Source organism: Aegilops tauschii, chromosome 5 (assembly GCF_002575655.3).
Source record: "Aegilops tauschii subsp. strangulata cultivar AL8/78 chromosome 5, Aet v6.0, whole genome shotgun sequence".
NCBI lineage: Eukaryota > Viridiplantae > Streptophyta > Magnoliopsida > Poales > Poaceae > Aegilops > Aegilops tauschii.
Window position 1 is genome coordinate 377,117,034 of NC_053039.3, and position 20,513 is coordinate 377,137,546.

At 46.6% G+C, this 20,513-nt stretch overlaps 2 protein-coding genes and 1 long non-coding RNA gene across 3 annotated transcripts; 1 reads left to right on the forward strand and 2 right to left on the reverse strand.

Moving 5' to 3' along the window:
* Window positions 1-5,072: 5,072 nt before the first annotated feature.
* On the reverse strand, window positions 5,073-7,102 carry LOC141022397 (uncharacterized). The gene is made up of 2 exons (XR_012183690.1): window positions 6,698-7,102; window positions 5,073-6,617 (listed from the first exon to the last, which is right to left on the reverse strand). It is a non-coding gene; the product is annotated as an uncharacterized lncRNA (long non-coding RNA).
* A 2,255-nt stretch (window positions 7,103-9,357) lies between these two features.
* On the reverse strand, window positions 9,358-15,410 carry LOC109762306 (uncharacterized). Its single transcript, XM_020321145.4, has 4 exons — window positions 14,572-15,410; window positions 12,498-12,630; window positions 10,363-12,414; window positions 9,358-9,964 (listed from the first exon to the last, which is right to left on the reverse strand). The coding sequence occupies exons 1-4, from the start codon at window positions 15,405-15,407 to the stop codon at window positions 9,557-9,559; spliced, it is 3,429 nt and encodes a 1,142-aa protein (XP_020176734.3). The 5' UTR covers window positions 15,408-15,410; the 3' UTR covers window positions 9,358-9,556.
* Window positions 15,411-15,452: 42 nt separating this feature from the next.
* Window positions 15,453-16,944, forward strand: LOC109762316 (protein WHAT'S THIS FACTOR 1, chloroplastic). The gene has a single exon (XM_020321155.3). It carries the CDS (start codon window positions 15,569-15,571, stop codon window positions 16,772-16,774), a length of 1,206 nt encoding a protein of 401 aa, XP_020176744.1. The 5' UTR covers window positions 15,453-15,568; the 3' UTR covers window positions 16,775-16,944.
* The last annotated feature ends 3,569 nt before the right edge of the window (window positions 16,945-20,513 follow it).

The following is a 20,513-nucleotide window of genomic DNA, read 5'->3' on the forward strand; positions in this document are numbered from 1 at the left end:
TGTTAGATTTGGAGGCGGAGCGTGCCTTAGAAACTATTCGTAATCTTGCAGCGGTTAAACCCATGAATGACAATGAAATTGATGCATTAGGGGTTAGTGTGCTCAACAATATGTGTGTGGATTTAGCACCATCCAATCATGAGTCAGAGGACGATGATATGCCCATTGAGAATGCAGTTGTTTGTTCCGCTGAGCCCGGTTATGAGGATCGGGAGTCAGGACCTAGCAAACCCAAGCGTAAGTGGAAACGGAAAATTTACCCCGATTCTGCAGTTCGTAGGAGTGCTAGGACTCGGATTACTAAAAAATTTCATGATGAGTAATGAAAGGAATCTTTTGGAATAGCAGAGGTCTGAAAGACTTGGCTAAAAGAAGGTTTCTTGCTGAGGCATCTCTGGAGCATCGTTTAGATTTTATTGCTCTATCGGAGACTGGTAGAGATAACTTTGCGCCCCAGTTCCTTTCCTCTCTTGCGGGTGGTGTTGATTTTGATTGGCATTGCCTCCCTCCGCGAGGAAGATCGGGTGGAATCTTGCTGGGTGTGAGATGCGCTTCGCTTGAAGTCCGGAGCGTAGTCATGGGTGACTTCGCGGTTAAGTTTCGAGTCAGGTCTAAGGTTGATGGTTTCAACTGGGCGTTGGTGGCGGTTTATGGGGCCGCACAGCCCGAGCTTAAACCGGAGTTTTTAGCGGATCTTGTTCGGATTTGTGGGTCCGAGCAGCTTCCTATCTTAGTTGGGGGAGATTTCAACATCATTAGGAGGAGAGAGGAGAAGAATAATGATAACTTTGACGGCAGATGGTCGTTTATGTTCAATACTATTATTGAAAGCCTGGATCTGAGGGAGATACAGCTTTCTGGTAGAAAGTTCACCTGGGCTAACTCTTTGCCCAACCCGACGTACGAAAAGCTTGATCATGTTCTTGCGAGTGTGGAGTGGGAACAGAAGTTCCCGCTTGTGACGGTTCAAGCTCTTTCCCGGGGTTTTTCCGATCACACACCCCTGTTCGTTGACTCAGGGGAGCCGAACAACGTGGGAAATAAAAACACCTTCTTTTTTGAGATGGCCTGGTTCGAACGCGAAGGGTTCATAGACCTGATCGCTCGGGAATGGGCGAAGGGTGTAGGCGGTAGGACCGCGGTCGAGCGTTGGCAAAATAAGATTAGGAGTTTGAGAAGCTTCTTACGGGGTTGGGCTAAGCACCTTAGTGGGGTATATAAGATTGAGAAGGACAGGCTTCTCTCTCTTATACAGAATCTGGACGTCAAGGCCGAATCCACGATTTTGATGCCTGCTGAGCTCCAGGTTAAAACTGAAGCAGAGAAGAGGTTGAAAGAACTTCTCCGTGAAGAAGAATTGAAGTGGGCTTTGCGGGCTAAGGTTCGCAAAGTGGTCCAAGGGGACGCAAATACTCAATTCTTTCATCTGATTGCTAATGGTAAGCACAGAAAGAAGAGAATATTTCAGCTTGAACAAGATGAGGGCACTATTTTAGGACAGGATAACCTAAAAACATATATAACCGAATATTATAGGCAGTTATTTGGACCTCCGGAGGATAGTTGTGTATCTCTCGATGAGTCCAGAACTGAGGATGTGCCTCAACTTTCGGCTGCTGAAAATGATATTCTGGTTGCCCCGTTTTCGGAGAAGGAGGTGTTTGATGCTATAGCACAGTTGAAAAATAATAAGGCTCCCGGACCGGATGGATTTCCGGTGGAGTTCTACAAGAAGTGCTGGCATATTATTAAGGGGGATTTGCTACCTATGTTTCAGGATCTGTTCTCGGGACAGCTTCAATTATTTCACTTGAATTTTGGAACTATCACACTGCTTCCTAAGAAGACGGATGCTGTGAGAATTGAGCAGTTCAGGCCGATCTGCCTACTCAATGTTAGTTTTAAAATATTTACCAAGGTCGGGACTAATAGGCTCACACAGATTGCGCATTCTGTGGTGCAGCACTCCCAAACTGCCTTCATGCCGGACAGGAACATCCTTGAAGGGGTGGTTGTCCTTCATGAAACGCTCCATGAAATCCACTCCAAGAAGTTAGATGGTGTCATTTTTAAGGTGGATTTCGAGAAAGCGTATGATAAGGTTAAATGGCCATTTCTCCAGCAGGCATTGCGTATGAAAGGTTTTGATGAAGCCTGGTGACGCCAGGTTGAATCATTTACGCAAAAAGGGAGTGTGGGAATTAAAGTGAATGACGATATTGGTCATTACTTCCAGACACATAAAGGCCTTAGACAAGGAGATCCGATGTCCCCTATCTTGTTTAACATTGTGGTTGATATGTTAGCTATCTTGATAGGAAGGGCTAAGGAGAATGGTCAAGTGGGCGGCTTAGTACCTCATCTGGTTGATGGAGGTGTCTCCATCCTTCAGTACGCTGATGATACAATCATCTTTATGGAGCATGACCTGGCCAAGGTGAGAAATATGAAGCTGGTGTTATGCCTCTTCGAACAATTGACCGGGTTAAAAATTAACTTTCATAAGAGCGAGTTGTTCTGCTTTGGTAGAGCCAAAGACGAACAGGAGGCTTATAGGCAATTGTTTGGGTGCGACTTGGGGGAATTACCTTTCTCTTACCTAGGTATTCTAATTCACCATAGAAAGCTGACCAATAGAGAATGGAAGTGCATCGAAGACCGGTTTGAAAAGAAACTGAGTTGCTGGAAGGGCAAGCTCATGTCATATGGAGGCCGATTAATTCTGATTAATTCGGTGCTCACGAGTATGCCTATGTTTCTCTTATCGTTCTTTCAAGTCCCAGTAGGTGTTAGGAAAAGACTGGACTTTTATCGATCGTGTTTCTTCTGGCAGGGTGATGATCTAAAAAGAAAATACAGACTTGCAAAATGGGATATCATCTGTAGACCGAAAGACCAAGGGGGTCTTGGTATTGAGAATCTTGAAGTTAAGAACAGATGTCTTCTCAGCAAGTGGCTGTGGAAGCTTTCTTTTGAGACTGATGCCATGTGGGCACAAATCTTACGCAGCAAGTACCTACAGACAAAGTCCTTGTCCCAGGTTACAGTCAGGCCAATTGACTCGCCGTTCTGGAAAGGCCTGATGAAAGTCAAACAATCTTTGTTTAATAGGACAAAGGTTGTCATTGGCAACGGCGCTAGTACACGCTTCTGGGAGGATACTTGGCTCGGCGAGACACCCTTGGCCATTCAATATCCGTCTTTATATCGCATTGTTCAACGACGTGAGGTTTTCGTTGCTACGGTGTTTCAATCCATCCCCCTTAATATTCAGTTCAGACGGTCGTTAGTGGGCAATCGTTGGGAAGATTGGCTCCGTCTAGTTCGGAGACTAATGGATGTCCATCTTTCTCAACAACCCGATGAACTATGCTGGAAATTGACTAGGTCTGGAGTATTCACGGTTAAATCAATGTATATTGATGTAATTAATTCGAGCTCCATTCCTACCTCCAAACATGTTTGGGCTGTCAAAGTTCCCTTGAAGATAAAAGTGTTTATGTGGTTTGTCCATAAACATGTTATTTTAACCAAGGACAACTTGATTAAGCGTAATTGGACAGGACCTACGAGGTGTAGCTTCTGTGATCGGGACGAGACGATCAGGCATCTCTTTTTTGATTGCCCGTTTGCCCGAGTACTTTGGCGGACGGTTCACATTGCTTTTAATATTACTCCACCGAATTCTGTCACTACGTTATTTGGGACATGGCTCACTGGGATTGAGCCTGAATTAGCGAGACATATTCGTGTTGGAGTTTGCGCTTTGTTGTGGACTATCTGGACTTGCAGAAATGATTTGGTTTTTAACAGAACATCACGTATTCACTTTTTGCAGGTTATTTTCCGAGCCACGGCTGTGATCCGTTCATGGTCGCTACTCACTCCGATGGAGGCCAGGGAGCATTTGGTTACTGGATCTATCCGCTGGGAGATGGTAGCTCGGGATATCTTCAACCGGTTTGGATGGCGGTCATGTAATAGGATAGGCAATTAGTTTACCTATCTATTTTTAGCCAGCCGGTTGTGGCGTCTTACCTTGGCTAGTCTGTGTGTCCAGCTTCTGTAGCTCTGTGTGAGCTGTCTTTTTATTTCTTTTCTTTTCAGTCGAAGACTTTGGAATCTTGTTGGAACCTTTTATTTCATTAATAAGATGGCTGTATGCATCGCTCTGATGCAGAGGCCGGGGAAATCCCCCTTTTCGAAAAAAAATATCAACCCTTGTTCATGTTGAGTAACAAAACAAGTTAGAAATAGAATTTTGAATTAGAAAGTGTTAGCAATTCTATGTAGTATAATTTTATAACTGTAGTTTCACTTTATATATCTTATAGAACACTGCATACATGTCCATAACACATCCACACTCAAAGCTTCAGTATGCACATATATGTACAATTTGACAAACGTATGCATATGAAACTTATCTGCTACGGAGCCGCTCTGCTCTTGTATGGAATAAGGATACCAACTTGAAGCCGAAGACAACATTAGCCTGAAATATACAGAAGATTTTTCAATGCCTTTGTAGTTAGGACATGATCATTCCAATTCATCACCTAGATGGATTAGACCAACTCAACTCTAAGCATAGCAAGCAAGCATGGATGAGTAGTCATAACAAAGCTCAAGCAACTCCTAAGCATGCTAGCATTACAGGAATCAGCTATTTTGCCGTCTGCCACGGCGGACGGCAAAGGCATGAACGGCGGACGGCAAAGGCCTTTGCCGTCAGCCGCGGACGGCAAAAGGCTCCGGCAAAGTAAGGTCCGGCAAAGAGCTACTTTGCCGTCTGCTTCCGGGCGGCTGACGGCAAAGGGCCTTTGCCGTCTGCAGCGGACGACAAAGAGAGCAGACGGCAATAATTGCGCTGTCAGTCCGTTAAGTGGCTAACGGCAGGCCTTTGCCGTCCGCCGCTGACGGCAAGTCTTTGCCGTCTGCCACTGATGGCAAAGAGACCAAACAGGCATTAATTCTGTTTCTTCTTATATCCATTCATTTTCACAGAAAATCAAACACACACACACACATATATATATGACCAATATAGGATATCCAACACATGTTACCAATAGTAGCAAGTTTCATCCATACATATACATAGCTTCATCAATATTACACAGTTTCATCCATAGGTAGCAAGTTTCACAAAGTCAAAACAAAAACTAAAGACAAGCACTCCATATCTGAAATTACAAGAAATGACCTAAAACTAAATATCTATTTTCCTAAAAACTATCTTATTACTAAGATCTTCTCTGGATCTTCTTCTTTTCTTCCAACCTGCATAACAAAAACACTAAGAAAGAGAGAATGGGTTAGGAGTAGAAATGTAGCATTTCACTTGGTGAAATGCAATGCTGTAGGAGCCATTCATCTAGTCCATAATACTAAGGTGAAATTATTGGTTCAGTATACCTACAGCATACATACATCAAGGGATAACACCGTGCATGATGGGAGCAGAAGTTAACAACAGCTTCATACACTGAAGCTTATTATCCCATATATATATATATCAGTACATGGCAATGTTGTACTGACAGCAAAAACATCAATATAACCAGAATTCCAACACTTGCATTCCTTTACCAGTACAAAGCGAGAACATTAAGATGTTCTCAAATGAAAATAAGATAATTAAATTGAGTAAAGTGGTCTGCCAACAAAAATTAAACTGCATGTATGACCAAAGAAAGACTGCATGTACTTGTGATGAATCAATTATTTCTCTGTATGCTATGTGGGGTAACACCCGATCGTCGGTCTATATGCGCCAGCAAAAGCCACAATGTCTGAAGTTGATTTATCAACACCAAAATCAGGAACTACTCTCCGGTTCTGGAAAACAGGGAAACCTAAACCAAACATCCCGATAACCATTTTCTAATATCTCTAGCTAAAACAGGGAATGGGCATCAAGCTAAGAGAAGTATGAGAATGCATAATCCTAATTGTGAAGTACTGACAAGATAACCAATTGCCAACAGCGACCAAGGCTGAGCTAGTGATCAGGAAATTAGGAAACAGGTGATCTTCCAGCGTGCTGGTGGTAGCATGCATGAATCGAGACATGTGATAGGTAGTTTTGATTAGTAGATGTATTTCACTATATATACCATTAGCTCTGTTGGTCCTGGAGTTGCCTTACAAAATTTCTTACCGAGAATCCAAAGCCTGTATCTTACATTCTTACCTCAGGTCAAATCGATTGTGTTTCTCATGAGTATATTGAGGAGTTTTGTATTTCCATCTCTTGGGATTGCCAGAAAATTAACAAGAACGTGATGGAATATGAGGTTTGTCGGCATTCATGCAATATACACAGGGCCACTAACGCACAAATTTTGCTCCCACACACAAATCAAAAAACAATATATATCCTCCGCTGGGGAATTGCCGGGACCATACATCCTTATCCAGCATGGAGTCTTTGGATCGGGCATGACCGCCGACTCGCCGGCCTCTGCGGGGCCGCTGTCTCTGCTTCCTCGCCCCCGTGGCCATCGCAGTTGTCATGTGCAGCCACCTATGAATCTCTCGCACTACCACCCATCCTTCACGCCACCTCGATCCTATCGTCGACGGTGGCGCGCGACGACCGGAATATCGGCAAGCTGGGCGAAGATTTGAGATTACTGCCGGAGGGGAATCGAGGGGGAAAGGGCAGGGGCGGGGGAGGGGAGGACCTGCAGACCGGATCCAGTGGGAAATCGCCGACGCCACCCGCGGCCGCCGACGACTCCGCTCCAACCGCCTCGGTCTCCATCCGCCTCCCGTGTCCCATCCGAGCAGCATCCCGACGTAGCTCCTCCCTAGCACGTCACTGTGCCCGCAGCAACAACAGCTCGACGCCGCTGGGGCCTCCTCGTGGTGCACCACCACCAGTGCCTGGGCGTCGCTCTCCTGGGCGAGGAGAGAAACCGGTCGGTGGAGATGGTGAGCGGGGAGAGGTGACCTCGGGGAGGAAAGCTGGGCGGTGGGTACGGCGGGGATCGCCGGAATCTGGCGGCGGCGTGGGGTGGAGAAAGGGGATCGAGGAAGACGAGATAGATGGGATCCAACGTGGGTGTGTGTGTGCGTGGGTTGGGTGTGGGGCTGTGTGGGTCGTGGGTGGGTGCGTGCCAAGTCATCGATCCGTGCCGTCTGCTAGTAGACGGCAAAGAAAGTGGCCGTTAGGTCGTTCTCGTTAGTCGGCCACCCACCTTCTTTGCCGTCTGCTAGCAGACGGCAAATGTTCTATGCCGTCAGCTAGCTGACGGCAAAGAGCAGGCTGATGGCAAACACCCTCTTTGTCGTCCGTTTTTTCTTTGCCGTCAGTTTTCTGTAAGCTGATGGCAAAGACCTTCTTTGCCATCAGTTAGCAGATGGCAAAGAACTGGTTGACGGCAAAGATCCTGATTCCAGTAGTGTAGGATGGTTTAGCTATTCGGTGACAATGACAGGTCATGCAAAGGAATGGGTTCAACTACTGCAACAAGTAACAGTTGAATCGTTGTTGTCCTAATGCAATAAAAGAGAGCAGGAGCAAGAGAGTAGGATTGTATCAGAGTGATCAAGGGGGTTTGCTTGCCTGGCACTTCAGAAGATAGTATAGCTCTTCATCGGTGTCAACGATCACAACGTTGGAAACGTCGGCTACCGAGAAGGAACAACACCAACTAGCAAAGAAGGAACACAATCAATGCAATGCACATTCATATGAATGGCATGTCATGTTAAGGTACTGAATTCACCTAATGCAATATTTAGCCAAGTTAATTGAAGTGGAATTCAAACAAGATCAAATTCCAACTCCAGATGTTATTTCATAAATTGCCCTAATCATCCTTTGTCCTATTCAGTGAGGTTAACTTGTTCAAACATGCATGATCATAGCATAAATAGATTCTTCATATTTTTCCGATCACTTTTCATATATAATTTATTTCATTCGGAGTTACAATTGAATTTCCATGATTTTTAGAAGTTTTGACTCGGCACAGTCAACACTGAAGTCAGCAGTCAACCATAGTCAAACCTGACGTGTGAGACCCATCTGTCATTGACATAGTGGCTAACCAGGGTTAGTTATTCTAAACTAACTATTATTTTAGCCAACTAACCAACAGAGGGGCCCACCTGTCATTGACACGGAGGGGTGGTTAGGCACTAACTAGACCCGGGTTAACCGGTGTTTAGTCGCCGGTGGCAACCAGGGACGGCAGAGGGCATCGGAAGCGCTCCTCCGACAACCATTTGAGCGGCGGAGCGGCTCTGCCGAAACAGCGCACTATGGCACGTCGAGTGGTGGCGGTGGGAGGTGCTGGGGTGGCCGGGAACGACGTCGACGACGAGATACGGCGGCGGCCGAAGTATGGGCGTGACGCAGTAGTCGATGCAGTGCACGGGGAGACCAGCCGAGCGGTCCTATATATATCCATTGAATATTTAAGTATATTATATACCAATTGACTTAGTGAAATTTTCAAATAATTGTTAAGAAGAAATATCATTTGAGGATATCATATTTACCTGATCTTGACTAAGTCTGCTCATTAGCCACCTTCAATGGAACAAACCAAAGAGGCCAGGCTACCAAAATTGGTTGCATGGACATAAAATCATCGACACTCCCACTTGTGCCAGCCACAGGGAGTGAGTCACAATCAGGATCGCCACCATTGTACTGAGTTTCTGGGTCGCTATCATATCTTTCCAGAGCCTCAAGCATGGAAACCTTGGTATCCAAATCAAGTTCATTTGGTTCATTGCAATTGGTGGAGCCACTTACAAAAGAACTGCTCATACGATATCAGGCAAGGTTAGACACCCACCCACCCATCTCCCACCACTCTAGTCTAACTTCTCACGAAACTATCTAAAACGCCAGCTCCAGCAAGTTTCATTCCTGCCATTCTGCAAATATCAATTCCAGCATTCTATCGATCGTGCACTGCAGTCTAATAATGGCAAATGCTTTCGCATTCCCTTGTTTCCAAAGCTGCCACCTAGTAAGAATGACAAATGAGTCAAATCCTTTGCCATCCTCGCCCCGACAGTTCTTCCTGGCAACCAGCCACCTCTCATCAGAGGAATCAGTTACGTCTCGGCATGGTACATTCGATCCTTAACTCGGAAAAGGCGCCTAATAAGAATATGGTCCACCGAATCCTTCTCTTGATGGCAAACAAAGCAGGGAGAAACCTCGTCCTGCAGCCCGTGCACTTAAAAGTGACCAGCATTTCCATATGCACGGAGCAGCTGGGAAACTGACCCAACCCTGGCAAAGCAAGCGATACACCGAGCTTGCCGAATGGAGGACCAAGGCCAATGAAGAGAATCATGCACCTCTCAGGCTCAATCTGAACATCAGCATTTAAAAATGTCACAAATTTCGCTTGCTACATAGCCAAATCAGTCAACGACCGAAAACAGTGTCATGTAAACATACGTAACCACCGCACACACACTAGAATTCGCTACCTCAGATTCCAGTCTACCCTACATGATCCCCACGAGAAGAAAAAAAAAAGATCGGACTACATATGATGAAAACAGCAGCAGAGATCGAATGCTAAAGCAATGAACCATTGTTGAGTGTACCAAGATGACCAGATGTCTTGTCCTTGCACGCGGGGCAAATGAAGCCAACAGAATCGTTCTGCTGCTCGGCGGTGCCAAAATGCTGGAACCTTGTGTTGCACCACACACATACGGATTGGAGCACGCCAACCATCTTGGACAGGTCCCAACCTAACTGGACCGGAGGGCAGCTCCCGAACTGCGGTGCATAACCCAGCATCAACGTTGGCTCATACCCTAGCATCAGTGTTGGCTCGGGCACGGGCACAGGCACAGGCATGGGATTGTGTCTGCCCATGTTCCCGAACTGCGGAGCTCCAGCTGAGGCCATCCGAAGGTGCTCCTCAAAACTAGGATATATTTGCTGCTTCTGTGCACCAAATCCAAGTTGCAAATCGCACTGTACAAAATATATTACCAGAGTCAACACGCAGATGGGTAAAAGTGTAGAACACATAATGGATAACGGTGTGTACTGCTGCTATATTTAATAGAGAATGTTCAGCTATTGCAGTAGTTACCCCCAACATGCTACATTGTGTGACACTGTGACCTCGGATTTACATGTTTTCAGTTAATAGTCAAACAACCGTATTTATTTCTTCCTTCGATAGTTGCACATTTATTGACTGCTGATTGAAGTTCAAATGAAACATCATTTGTCTATTGCATGACATGTGTGGAAAGAATAAATACCCATTGAAGATTTAAATAAGCGTTATATACCAATTGACTTGGTGAAATTTCCAAAGAATTGTTGAGCAAAACCAGCATGTGAAGATACCCAGTCAAATTTACCTGATCTTGAATAAGTCTGCTCATTGGACCACCTTCAACGGAACGAACCAAAGAGGTCAAGCTACCAAAATTGGTGTGCATGGACATAAAATCATCGACACTTGTCCCACTTGTGCCTGCCGCAGGGAGTGAGTCAATGGCAGGATCGCCACCATTGTACTGTGTTTCCAGGTCGCTGTCAGATCTTTCCAGAGCCTCGAGCATGGAACCCTTGATATCAAAATCAAGTTCATTTGGTTCGTTGCGACTGGTGGAGCCACTTACAAAAGAACTCCTCATACCGTGGAAATCAATTCCATCAGTTCCAGTACCACCAGTCAGCGTATTTAGATCAGATATTGAGTAGCAGTTTGAGTAATCAGTCTTCATATTCATAGCATTATTCAGCTGAGCAAAGCTAGTTTCTGCCATAGCACCAGTGAAGATGTCATTGTTGTAAGCTTCAGCATCAAAACCTGGTTCATTACTTGACATGTTCCGTGAGTTCACAAACTGTTCCTTGGCATTATCATCACGTCGGTTGTCGTTGTTCTTAATTTCAGAACTCATTGAGCAATTAGTGAAATAATCCACACTAATTTGAGGAGGAGAGACAGGATTCATGTTCAAATTGGATTGATACACCATGTCATTGCTCTGATTGACGAAAATTTCAGCCTTAGAAACATTGTTCTGATTGACAAAACTTTCGTCCTGACAAACATTGTCATCATTAGAGCTAGCACCAAAACATTGGGCGAGAATGGACGATCGATTGCCATCATGAAGGGCATTAGACGTTTCACAGTTTGCACCAGAAACAGGAGAAGATATTGTATCTAAGCATGAATTGAGGTTGACCTCCTTTATTCTGACATCAATGTTCATCCCATCATCAATGTTGATTGCATCATTTTTCAAGGCAGTCACTCCATGATCAGTTTGATCCACAACAGGTTTATCATATTCAGAGCTAGTAGAATTCAGCACATCGCCGAACTTGCAAGCTATCTTGCTGTTATCTACCTCCATGCTGTTGGAACTAAGATCAGGCTCATCCAAGTTGGCAGACAGTGGATTGTTTTCCACCTGGTCGTTAAAACCAGTTTCTCCAGGAAAACCTCTAAATTTGTGATCCAGCATATCACAGTGCTCAGGAACTTGTTTTGGCAGTGTTATATCAGCACAGTCCATTGGATCATCTGCGCAACTTTTTTCACCTGGAGCATCTGTAGTACATGGAACATCCTGAGGTATCTTAGAGATTTCATGAGACCTGTCAAAACTTCCTGAGCAATCTGCGATGGAAAATTCCAAATCTTTTGAGCTGTCATGCTCATGAACTTCTGGTTCAGGAGACTTGCAAGTACTAAGGTTGCTTGCAACATCAAAGGCAAGAGGCTCTTCAGCTATATGACATGCTCCATCATGGATTTCATGGTCACCAGAATTATCAACATGTTCCTTTTGATGTCCAGCGAAAGGCTCTGTAGCAGAAAGTGCTTTTTCCTGTTGAGGTAAACCAGTAGTCTCCTGAGGAAGGTCCTTCTGATGCCCAGAGACAGGCTCTCCAGCAGAAGGCTCTTCTGCCTGTTCAGGTAAGCCAGTTATCTCTTGCAACCCACATGGTGCTGCAGCCAAGGATAGTTGAGCACCTACATCTCCTGAAGAAGCTCCGCCAAACAGTTCTGCTGGACTCTGACCTTGACTTTTAACATCAGCTACACCATGGCCAAAATAGCCAGGTTTATCTTCAGAGGTCCTCTGACTTTCCTGAGTCTCAAGCTTTCCATCTTTACCGACTCCCAGGCCAACAGATTTATCAACCTTGCGCCTTTTAGCTTTCCTTTGATGAAAGGACAACTGATGCTGCACATAGGCACTCTGGTCCTCAAAAGTCAAATTGCATTTTTTGCACTCTTTCCTGACTGCTTCTATCGGAGCTTCATCTTTATAAGGTTTTTGTCTCTGTCCCTGAGAATCACCATTGTGAATGGGCAATGTAACAGAAGTGGCTGACACTGCACTTTGCATGTCCCCAGTTGAATCATTTTGCTGGTGAAGACCTGCAGTCTAATTAAACATTTCATGAAGTTAAGCAGTGGAAATTAAAGTGCAGACTGCAAAGATAAGGTGCATACTAAGAAAAAACTCACATTCACAGCACTCAAGTCACGAACTTCCACATCGTTGTTCTGAACAGTGGTTGGCTTTGCCTCCACATATCCAAGAAGTGACATGAAATAGGAAGAAACTTCTCTGCAAGTAGCAAATTGATGTCCCCTGGGGCTGGAAAGTATGGTATGCACAATTAGCTAAGGCAAACGTGATAATGGGAAATCAACATGAAAAACACAATTTGCTACTCCCTCCATCCCAAAAAGTTGTACTGAAGTTGAGACACTTATTTTGGGGCGGAGGGAGTACTTGATTAGATGAAACAAACATCACAAACCACGTAGCAAGCCCAACGGAGAATATAAACACTGCACAGACAGGCTACAGTGCTACACTGTTCTAATAAAGAGGTACCATCTTGATTAGGATCTTCATTTAACAAGTATAAATTTAGCATGGATCTTTTTCTCCAAAACCATAACTTATGCAAAGCACAATGAGAGTGGTAATAAATCTTCGAAAAGAGAGAAAAATCACTGAGTTGGTGATATACAAAAAAAAGAATTATACATATATTGGTGCATGTCTAATAAAAATACCCACGGAGAGGGTGTGTAAAAAAAGATATGCCATACCACCATTCAAGAAAAAGTGGAATCGCTTAAGATGATTGGAATAATCATAAATTACTTCTGAGTATCAAGATGGTATGTGCATAATATGGGCACTCACCCTTGATCAGCAAGCCATGTTGCCGTCAAGGTTTGAGGGATTAGAGAATTTGTTTATTCTTTTTGCTCCAAAGGCGGCAATGATAAGCCTTATGTACAAGACACTGTAAGAACTACGAAGATTGGAAGCAAATTAGTTCGAACATGAAGAGGCTTGAATCTAATTACCTCAAATAATTCTTCCTTAGGCTAAGTCTGGTTTTGGGGTTAAGACATGGGTTACTGGGTTAGAGCTCCCCCCACCCCCACCACCACCACACACACACCCAAACACTCTTGGATTAGGGAGGGTTATGTTAACCTGGCTAGAGTCTTTTTAGCAGTCTTAACACAGGACTAAATATCCCCCTACAATTAACTCTTCGAGGTTCTATTTTCAGCTACTAACCCAGTTGATCTGGCTAATCTTGCCAGAAAGAAATTTGAGGAGCTGTTGAGCCTGTGCACGCAAGCATGACTGGAAAAGGATTTGTGGGTTGCAAGGTTCATATACCCAGAACACAGTAATGTCAAACAAAAATAAAGTAGGTATGAGGGGTCTTTGGTTTTACATTAAATGAAAAAATCAAGCAAATAAAGAAAAGCAGTGCCTGAACCCTAGAACTAAAACAAATATAAAAAATATTGTTCCATTACTTTAGAAAACGAAAATCCTAAAATCCTTATCAGGACAATTTATACTTTGGAAGTATCATGAATATGCCAGACATGGAAATTGGCAGAGGCATCAGGCAGCTAGCCAAACATGTGGTTAGGCATACTCTTTCAGTTAACACTCGCTACCAGACGACAAAGCATACCTGGATTGAGCATTATATACACAAAAAAGGAGACAGAAAGAATGAAACCAAAACCAAATAGGACCAACAAACTGATGGTTAGATTACAAATTTGTACTAGGTATGCATGCAACACAATCAGAGGTGCTTACAAGGAAACAAGCAGGAGCACTATGTATGCAAGTATTACCAAAAGACAATAAAAAATTAGATGCCAGACATCTCGAAATAACACCTTGCAAATGCTACTCCAACTAGAATAAAAATAAAATGGACTTATATAGCCAGAAACCCCATTGTCCTGATGCTTATGTTTCTAATATGTATTCTAATGCAGTTATGCTTCATCTGGTTACTGAAATCAGTATCATTGACTTCTTAGAAGACTTATTTTCATACTACAAAACCCATTTCTCTACAATATAAATATGAGAAGGAATCATGATCCTTGTGAGAAGCACTGCATAAATTCACAGGGCATCACATTTGGATCATAAAACCTGAATCATTTGCGCCTAGAAGGTTACAACACCTACCAAGTGTCAACCATCATCCACGATCACTAGAATCAGAAACAACTATACACATCGAGCAGAACAAACCTAACATAGCGGCGGCAATTGATCCAGGCAGCACGCTCCTTCCGTTTAATCCCAAGGATTAGCTTCCACCCACGGGGCAGGTGGTCACCGAATATGGCTGCTTCCACAAACTTCCTCCGGCGCCTCCGACTCCCCCACTGGCCCTCCAACTCATTCATGAAACCCAGCAGCTCGGATTCCAGAGCAAGTCCTGCAGTCCGATTCCGTATCTCCTCCCCATACGGATCCACTAACTCCGCGAGTCTAGCCAAATCAACAGCCACCCCCTTCGGGTTCATCAAATCCCGGTCTGGGTCCGGGAGCTGCTGGATCGGCACGGAGGCCACGGGGGGTGCGGGCACCGGTATGGTGGGTGCGGGTATGGGTATCGGGGGTAGCTGTTGGAGTGGAATCGGCGGTGGTGGTGGCAGATAGGAGGGGTCGTCGCGCGCAAAGAGCTGCTGGAGGTGGAACACAATGAGGCGGTTCTCGGAATCCTCCTCGGGGGGGACGGCGACGGCGGAGGAGGAAGCGGTGCTAGGGGTGAGATTGTGGGAGAGATTGGTGGCGACGCGGCGGCGGGAGAAGGTCTGCTTGCGGGAGCCGGCACTCTCGTTGAAGACGGCGCGATCGATCTTAGGGGGCGGGAGGAGGTCGGCGTCGCGGCGCCCGCGGCGGGGGTCGACGGCGTAGGGCGATGCGGCCGCGAGCGCCACGAGCTCCGACTGGGACAGCGCGCCAAGGTCCACCACGGGCACCACCTCCGTGCCCATGGCGGACGGCGGCGGCGGCTGCGGTTGCTGCGGAAGGGCAATTTGGGGTTTCGGTTTCGTTCCAGAGGAAACGGAAAAGGGCATGGGGCTATGCGGAGGATAGAGAAAGAGGAGAGGTGGGGTGGGGTGGGGTGGGCTCCAGATCGAACGGCTGCCCTTGCATCAAGGTTCGTGCGCTCCACTGATCAAACTGAAACACTGAGCCCCCAACTCCACCGCGAGGCCGCCGCCGCCCGAGCCTAGCGATGGCGCGCCGCCTCTTCTCCGCCGCGGGAGCTCTCGTCCCGCCGGTCCCAGCCCCTGCGCCGGCGCCCGTGCCCGCGTCTTCTTCCGCGGCCGCGGAAGCCGCGGTGTCGCTCCTGCCGCTGCTCCCGTGCAAGCGGCGCAAGAAGCTCCTGAAGAAGCTCAACAGCCCGCGCATCGCGCCCATCGAGCCCGAGGCCGACCGCCGGGTGCCGGCCCTCGACGCCGTCCTCGACCGCGACGCCGCCTTCCGCTTCCTCTCCCGCGCGCGCTCATTCATGGCCTCCCTCCCGCCCCCGCACCGCATCCCCCTCGCCGAGGCCGGCAAGCTGTACCGCGAGCTCGGCTTCCCCCGCGGCCGCAGCGTCTCGCGCGCCGCCGCCCGGAACCCCTTGCTCTTCACCCGCACCACCGTGGGCTCCGTCCCGCACCTCGCGTTCACGCCGCTCATGTGCTCGCTCCTCGAGGAGGAGCGCCGCGTCCACGAGGAGCTCCTCCCCGCGCGGGTGCTGGCCGTCCGGAAGCTCCTCATGCTCACCGCCCACCGCCGCCTGCCCCTCGCGAAGCTCCACCACTGCCGCGCGGTGCTCGGCCTCCCGGACGACTTCCGGGACCGCGTCCGCGATTTCCCCGACGACTTCCGCGTCGCCGTGGACCCGGACGGGCTCCACGTCCTCGAGCTGGCGCGCTGGGACCCCGCGCTCGCCGTCAGCGCCCTGGAGCACGACTTCATGGTGGACGAGCGCCGCATCCGGCGCACGTTCCGCTTCTCCGTCCCGCACCGCCGGTCGATGCCGCTGGACGGGGAGGAGGCGGAGCGCCTGGACGCGGCGACCACGTTCCCGCTGGTCTCGCCGTACACCAACGGCGCGCTGCTCCGGCCGTGGACGCCGGAGGCGGAGAAGTACCGCGTCGGGGTGGTGCACGAGTTCCTGAGCCTGACGCTGGAGAAGCGCGCGCTGATACACCACGTGTTCGAGTTCAAGGAGGAGCTGGGGCTGACGCGGCACATGTACCAGTCGCTGCGGAAGCAGACCCGCGCCTTCTACCTCGCCGGCACGGAGATGAACTGGGCCGTGTTCCTCCGGGACGCGTACGACGACGACGGCGTGCTCAGGGACAAGGACCCCCTCGTGCTCTTCAACGAGAAGCTGCAGGGCTACGCGTGCATGACCGAGATGGATCCCAGGCGCAGCATTGCTGAATGAATGCTGATGGGTGATCGATGCTGAAACTAAATTGCTTCATTTGACCTTTGTCATGTTGTTTTTGTTCAGGCTCAGCTAGTCCATACTTGTATTGGTTGTAATTGGACGCCTTGTCTGTTGTACGAGTCATATGCTAGATCTTGAAAATGCAGGTTTGGGGCTGCTCAAAATATGTTCATGTTAGAAACTTTTCCCTGAAACCAATACCCTCTCAGGCGATTAGGGCTCGCTCGTTGATCTTCAGCAGGGCGCATCAGATTTTGTTGCAGCAGAAAGGTGAACGCCGGCGTCCACTCGCTCAGCTCGGTTCGGCGTCAGATGGGGGAGGCCATGGAAAAACTTGATATCACGGAGGAAGAAGCGACTCCTCTGGTGATTGATGATTCTGTTGAGTGTTCAAAACCGAAGTGGCTACTAACAGGAACGATTCTTTATCGCAATTTGTTTCATATTCAGACAATATCTAGCGCCCTTCGTTAGCATGGGGAAATCCTTGTGGTCTGGTGTTTCGTCCTCTTGGGGAGAACATGTTATAGGCTGAATTTGAATCTCAGCGCGATCAAGATCATGTCTCGGAAGGCTCATCGTGGCATGTCGGTAAACATGCAGTGATTTTGAAGGAGTTGAGGAATGTACGCGGCCATCGGGACTCGCTTTTGATAGGCTGCGGGTATGGAGCAAAGTTGTTAATCTTCCATATAATTTGAGGAATGATACATGGGCTTGGTGTAGATCGACAAGCATGCAACTCTGGTGCAGATTGACCCGTGGGAGGTTTTCTAAGGGTTCATGTCACCACTGACGTAAAGAAACCCTTGAGAAGGTGGGTTTGTGATTGATTCGGCAAGAAGGAACCACAAGTGATTGGCAGGATATCCGATATGAACAAATACCTCACTTTTGCTTCTCATCTGGTCGCCTAGGCCACTCAGATCTTCTCTGATCGACTCCGGCATGAAGGATGAGGAAGGCAACTGGTCGTTTGAACATGGACCGCAATATCTGGGGAACGTTCTCTGGGAGCATTTTTTCCAACGAACGCCAAACTTGCCATGCCAAATCAACTAGGTTGCCCTGGTAATTTTGTAAGAATTGTCATGTTCGGAGGCGAAAATTGTCATGTAGCGTGTTTAGAAAGTAGGAAAGTTGCTACGTTTCACAGAAAAATTGTCGCTCATTCGATCGTGATCAGACGACTTTGGGGTTGTTCCCTGAAAATGGCCTCCCAAGAACGTTCCCCAATTATCTTTTCCCTTAAACATAACCTGAGGGCAATCGACGAAAGGTGCAAGTCGGGTTTTGGTGAGAACTCTTCAAAGGATCAGCATGACTCTCAATATAGCAGGAAAGAAGCCAATTCTTCGAACTCACAAACTAGCAAAAATTGTGAAGTTACATCCCCTCTGAAACCGGCGTATCAAAATAAACGTAAAGGGGCTGCAACAAAAACAAGTTTATCGCAAGGTAGAGATGCCACTTCTAACTTAGCAGACTCATCAAGACAGTGGTACGGATTTGATGGAGCTCAATGGTGAGTCGGCTACTGAGAAGGATGGTGATGAAGGCGATGAACTAGAGGGTGAGAGGGATTATGAGAAAAGATGCCACTCCACCTAGTTCTGATAATTCTATAGTGGCAGCCCTTGCCCATCCCAATGAGTTGCATCAATTGGAACTGACAGGGGCTTGGGAACCCCGAGACAGTTCGAGAGATTCTCGAGATTGTGAAGCAAGGAGGTCCCTCCTATTGTTCATTATGGAAACAAACATTGGGGGTAAAAGAGTTGAACATTTGCAGACGGCTCTAGGTTTTGTTGGTAGTTTTGCCGCCGATAGAGATGGACCTAGTGGTGGTGGTGGTCTGTTCTAGTCTAATCAAGTGGATGTTGAACTTCAGATTTTGGCTCGGCTCATATATTGATGTTACTGTTAGAAGTAAAAATAATCGCAATTGTGGCGCTTCACCGGTTTTTATGGCAAACTGAGAGCTGAGAATATGTACCACAGTTGGTGATTCTTGCGTACTTTGCATGCTATTATGCATAGTGTGGTTTTGCATTGGCAATTTTAATGAGATGCTCCATGCAAAAGAACACTTGAGTGTTAATGCCCATCCAGAGTGGTAGATGTATGCCTTTCGCGATGTGGTGGCTGAAACTCCTTCCGGGATTTGGGTTGGACAGGTGTTCCCTTTACTTGGGATAATAGACAACAAGGCAATGCCAATGTTAAGGCTATATTGGATCAAGGTCTTGTGTATGATTCCTTTCTAGGCCTTATTTATTATACAAGTGTCAAGAACACTAGTTTAGCGGAATCATATTATTGTTTTGTATTAGCAGAACTCAAAGCTGCATCACTGAATGATTAGCCAAAGGCACCCCATACGTTGTGGTACGAGAATGTGTGAAAGTCCCACGCTAACTACGATTCTTTTGTCAAGGATCTATAGCAAGTGGGGGCTGATCAGAGGGGTTTAAGTGGTGTCACTGAAGCCTTATCGTCCATCCAAGAACATTTAGGCTCTTGGTGCATCAAAGAATTTGGTGGTTTATCGATAAAAAGTTTGTAGGTTGCAGCAAAGGCTTGAATGCTTAAGAACTGCCTTGGTTTGCGTGGTCCATCGGCAGAGGAAATGGTAGTGACAACGCGATTGAAAGAAGATTTACGTTAAGAGTTAAGAGGAAGCATGGCTTAAACAACATTCCTATGTGCAATCGTTGCGTAAGGGAGTCGTAATACTAGTTATTTTCAAGCCCAAGAAGTTGGTGATGGTTCTGTCTGTGTTGATCCAGATGATGTTAGGGAAGATATTCTCAATTTCCAGAAGTCATTGTATCATTCGTGAGGTTTTAATGAGATGCATGAATTGTTAGATGTTTTGACTCCTCGGGTCTCAAAACCTATGAATGAACTTCTTGAAAAAAATTGCAAGCTGAGGAGCTGAAGAAAACATTGTTTGACATAGCACCGTCAAATGCTTCGGGAGTTCATGGTTCTACTATTGGTTTGTACCAGAGTCATTATATCAAAAACAAAATATTTATTCCCCTTGATTTTTGTGTTCAAATTTCACTTTTCTTTGACATAACCCAAAAAATCATAATATAGGCACTATATGTAAGAGCATAGGAAGAAAGTTCATGGGGAGTTCATCCTCCTCTTCTTCAAAGGAGATGAGTGTAGGATCAAAAGTATGTCTAGAGGGGGGTGATTAGACTACTTGACCAAATAAAACCTAACCTTTTCCCAATTTTAGTTGTTGGCATATTTTGGCATTTCTAGCAAGTCAAGCATCACCCTGCACATGCAATTCTAAGAGTATAGCAGCGGAAAGTAAGACATGTCACATGTAAGTAAAGGAGGGGTTTGGAGAAGGCAAACGCAATGGGGACACAAAGATTTTTGGCGTGGTTCCGATAGGTGGTGCTATCGTACATCCACGTTGATGGAGACTTCAACCCACGAAGGTAACGGTTGCGCGAGTCCACAGAGGGGCTCCACCCACAAAGGGTCCACGAAGAAGCAACCTTGTCTATTCCACCATGGCCTCGTCCTCGCAATGTGGTCAATAAACAGGATATTCACTTCAGAGACATGGAAAAGCATGAAACATAACCTTCTGTCCTATTCTCCGAGATCGACGAGCCTTCATGATTTGAGACCACCCATGAATAAGTATCTTTTCACCTCTAAGGGAAATGGAGTGGGTCAACATAAACATCATATTGTGACCAAA

Bases quoted from the DNA above. Each gene is read 5' to 3' on its own strand.
- LOC109762306 (XM_020321145.4), bottom strand. From the start codon at position 15,407: ATGCCCTTTTCCGTTTCCTCTGGAACGAAACCGAAACCCCAAATTGCC. The intron at 12,415-12,497 runs GTGAGTTTTTTC...ATGTTTAATTAG, and splicing joins GTGACTTGAGTGCTGTGAAT to ACTGCAGGTCTTCACCAGCA. The intron at 9,965-10,362 runs GTAAATTTGACT...TATTTTGTACAG, and splicing joins GCAGACTTATTCAAGATCAG to TGCGATTTGCAACTTGGATT.
- LOC109762316 (XM_020321155.3), top strand. From the start codon at position 15,569: ATGGCGCGCCGCCTCTTCTCCGCCGCGGGAGCTCTCGTCCCGCCGGTC.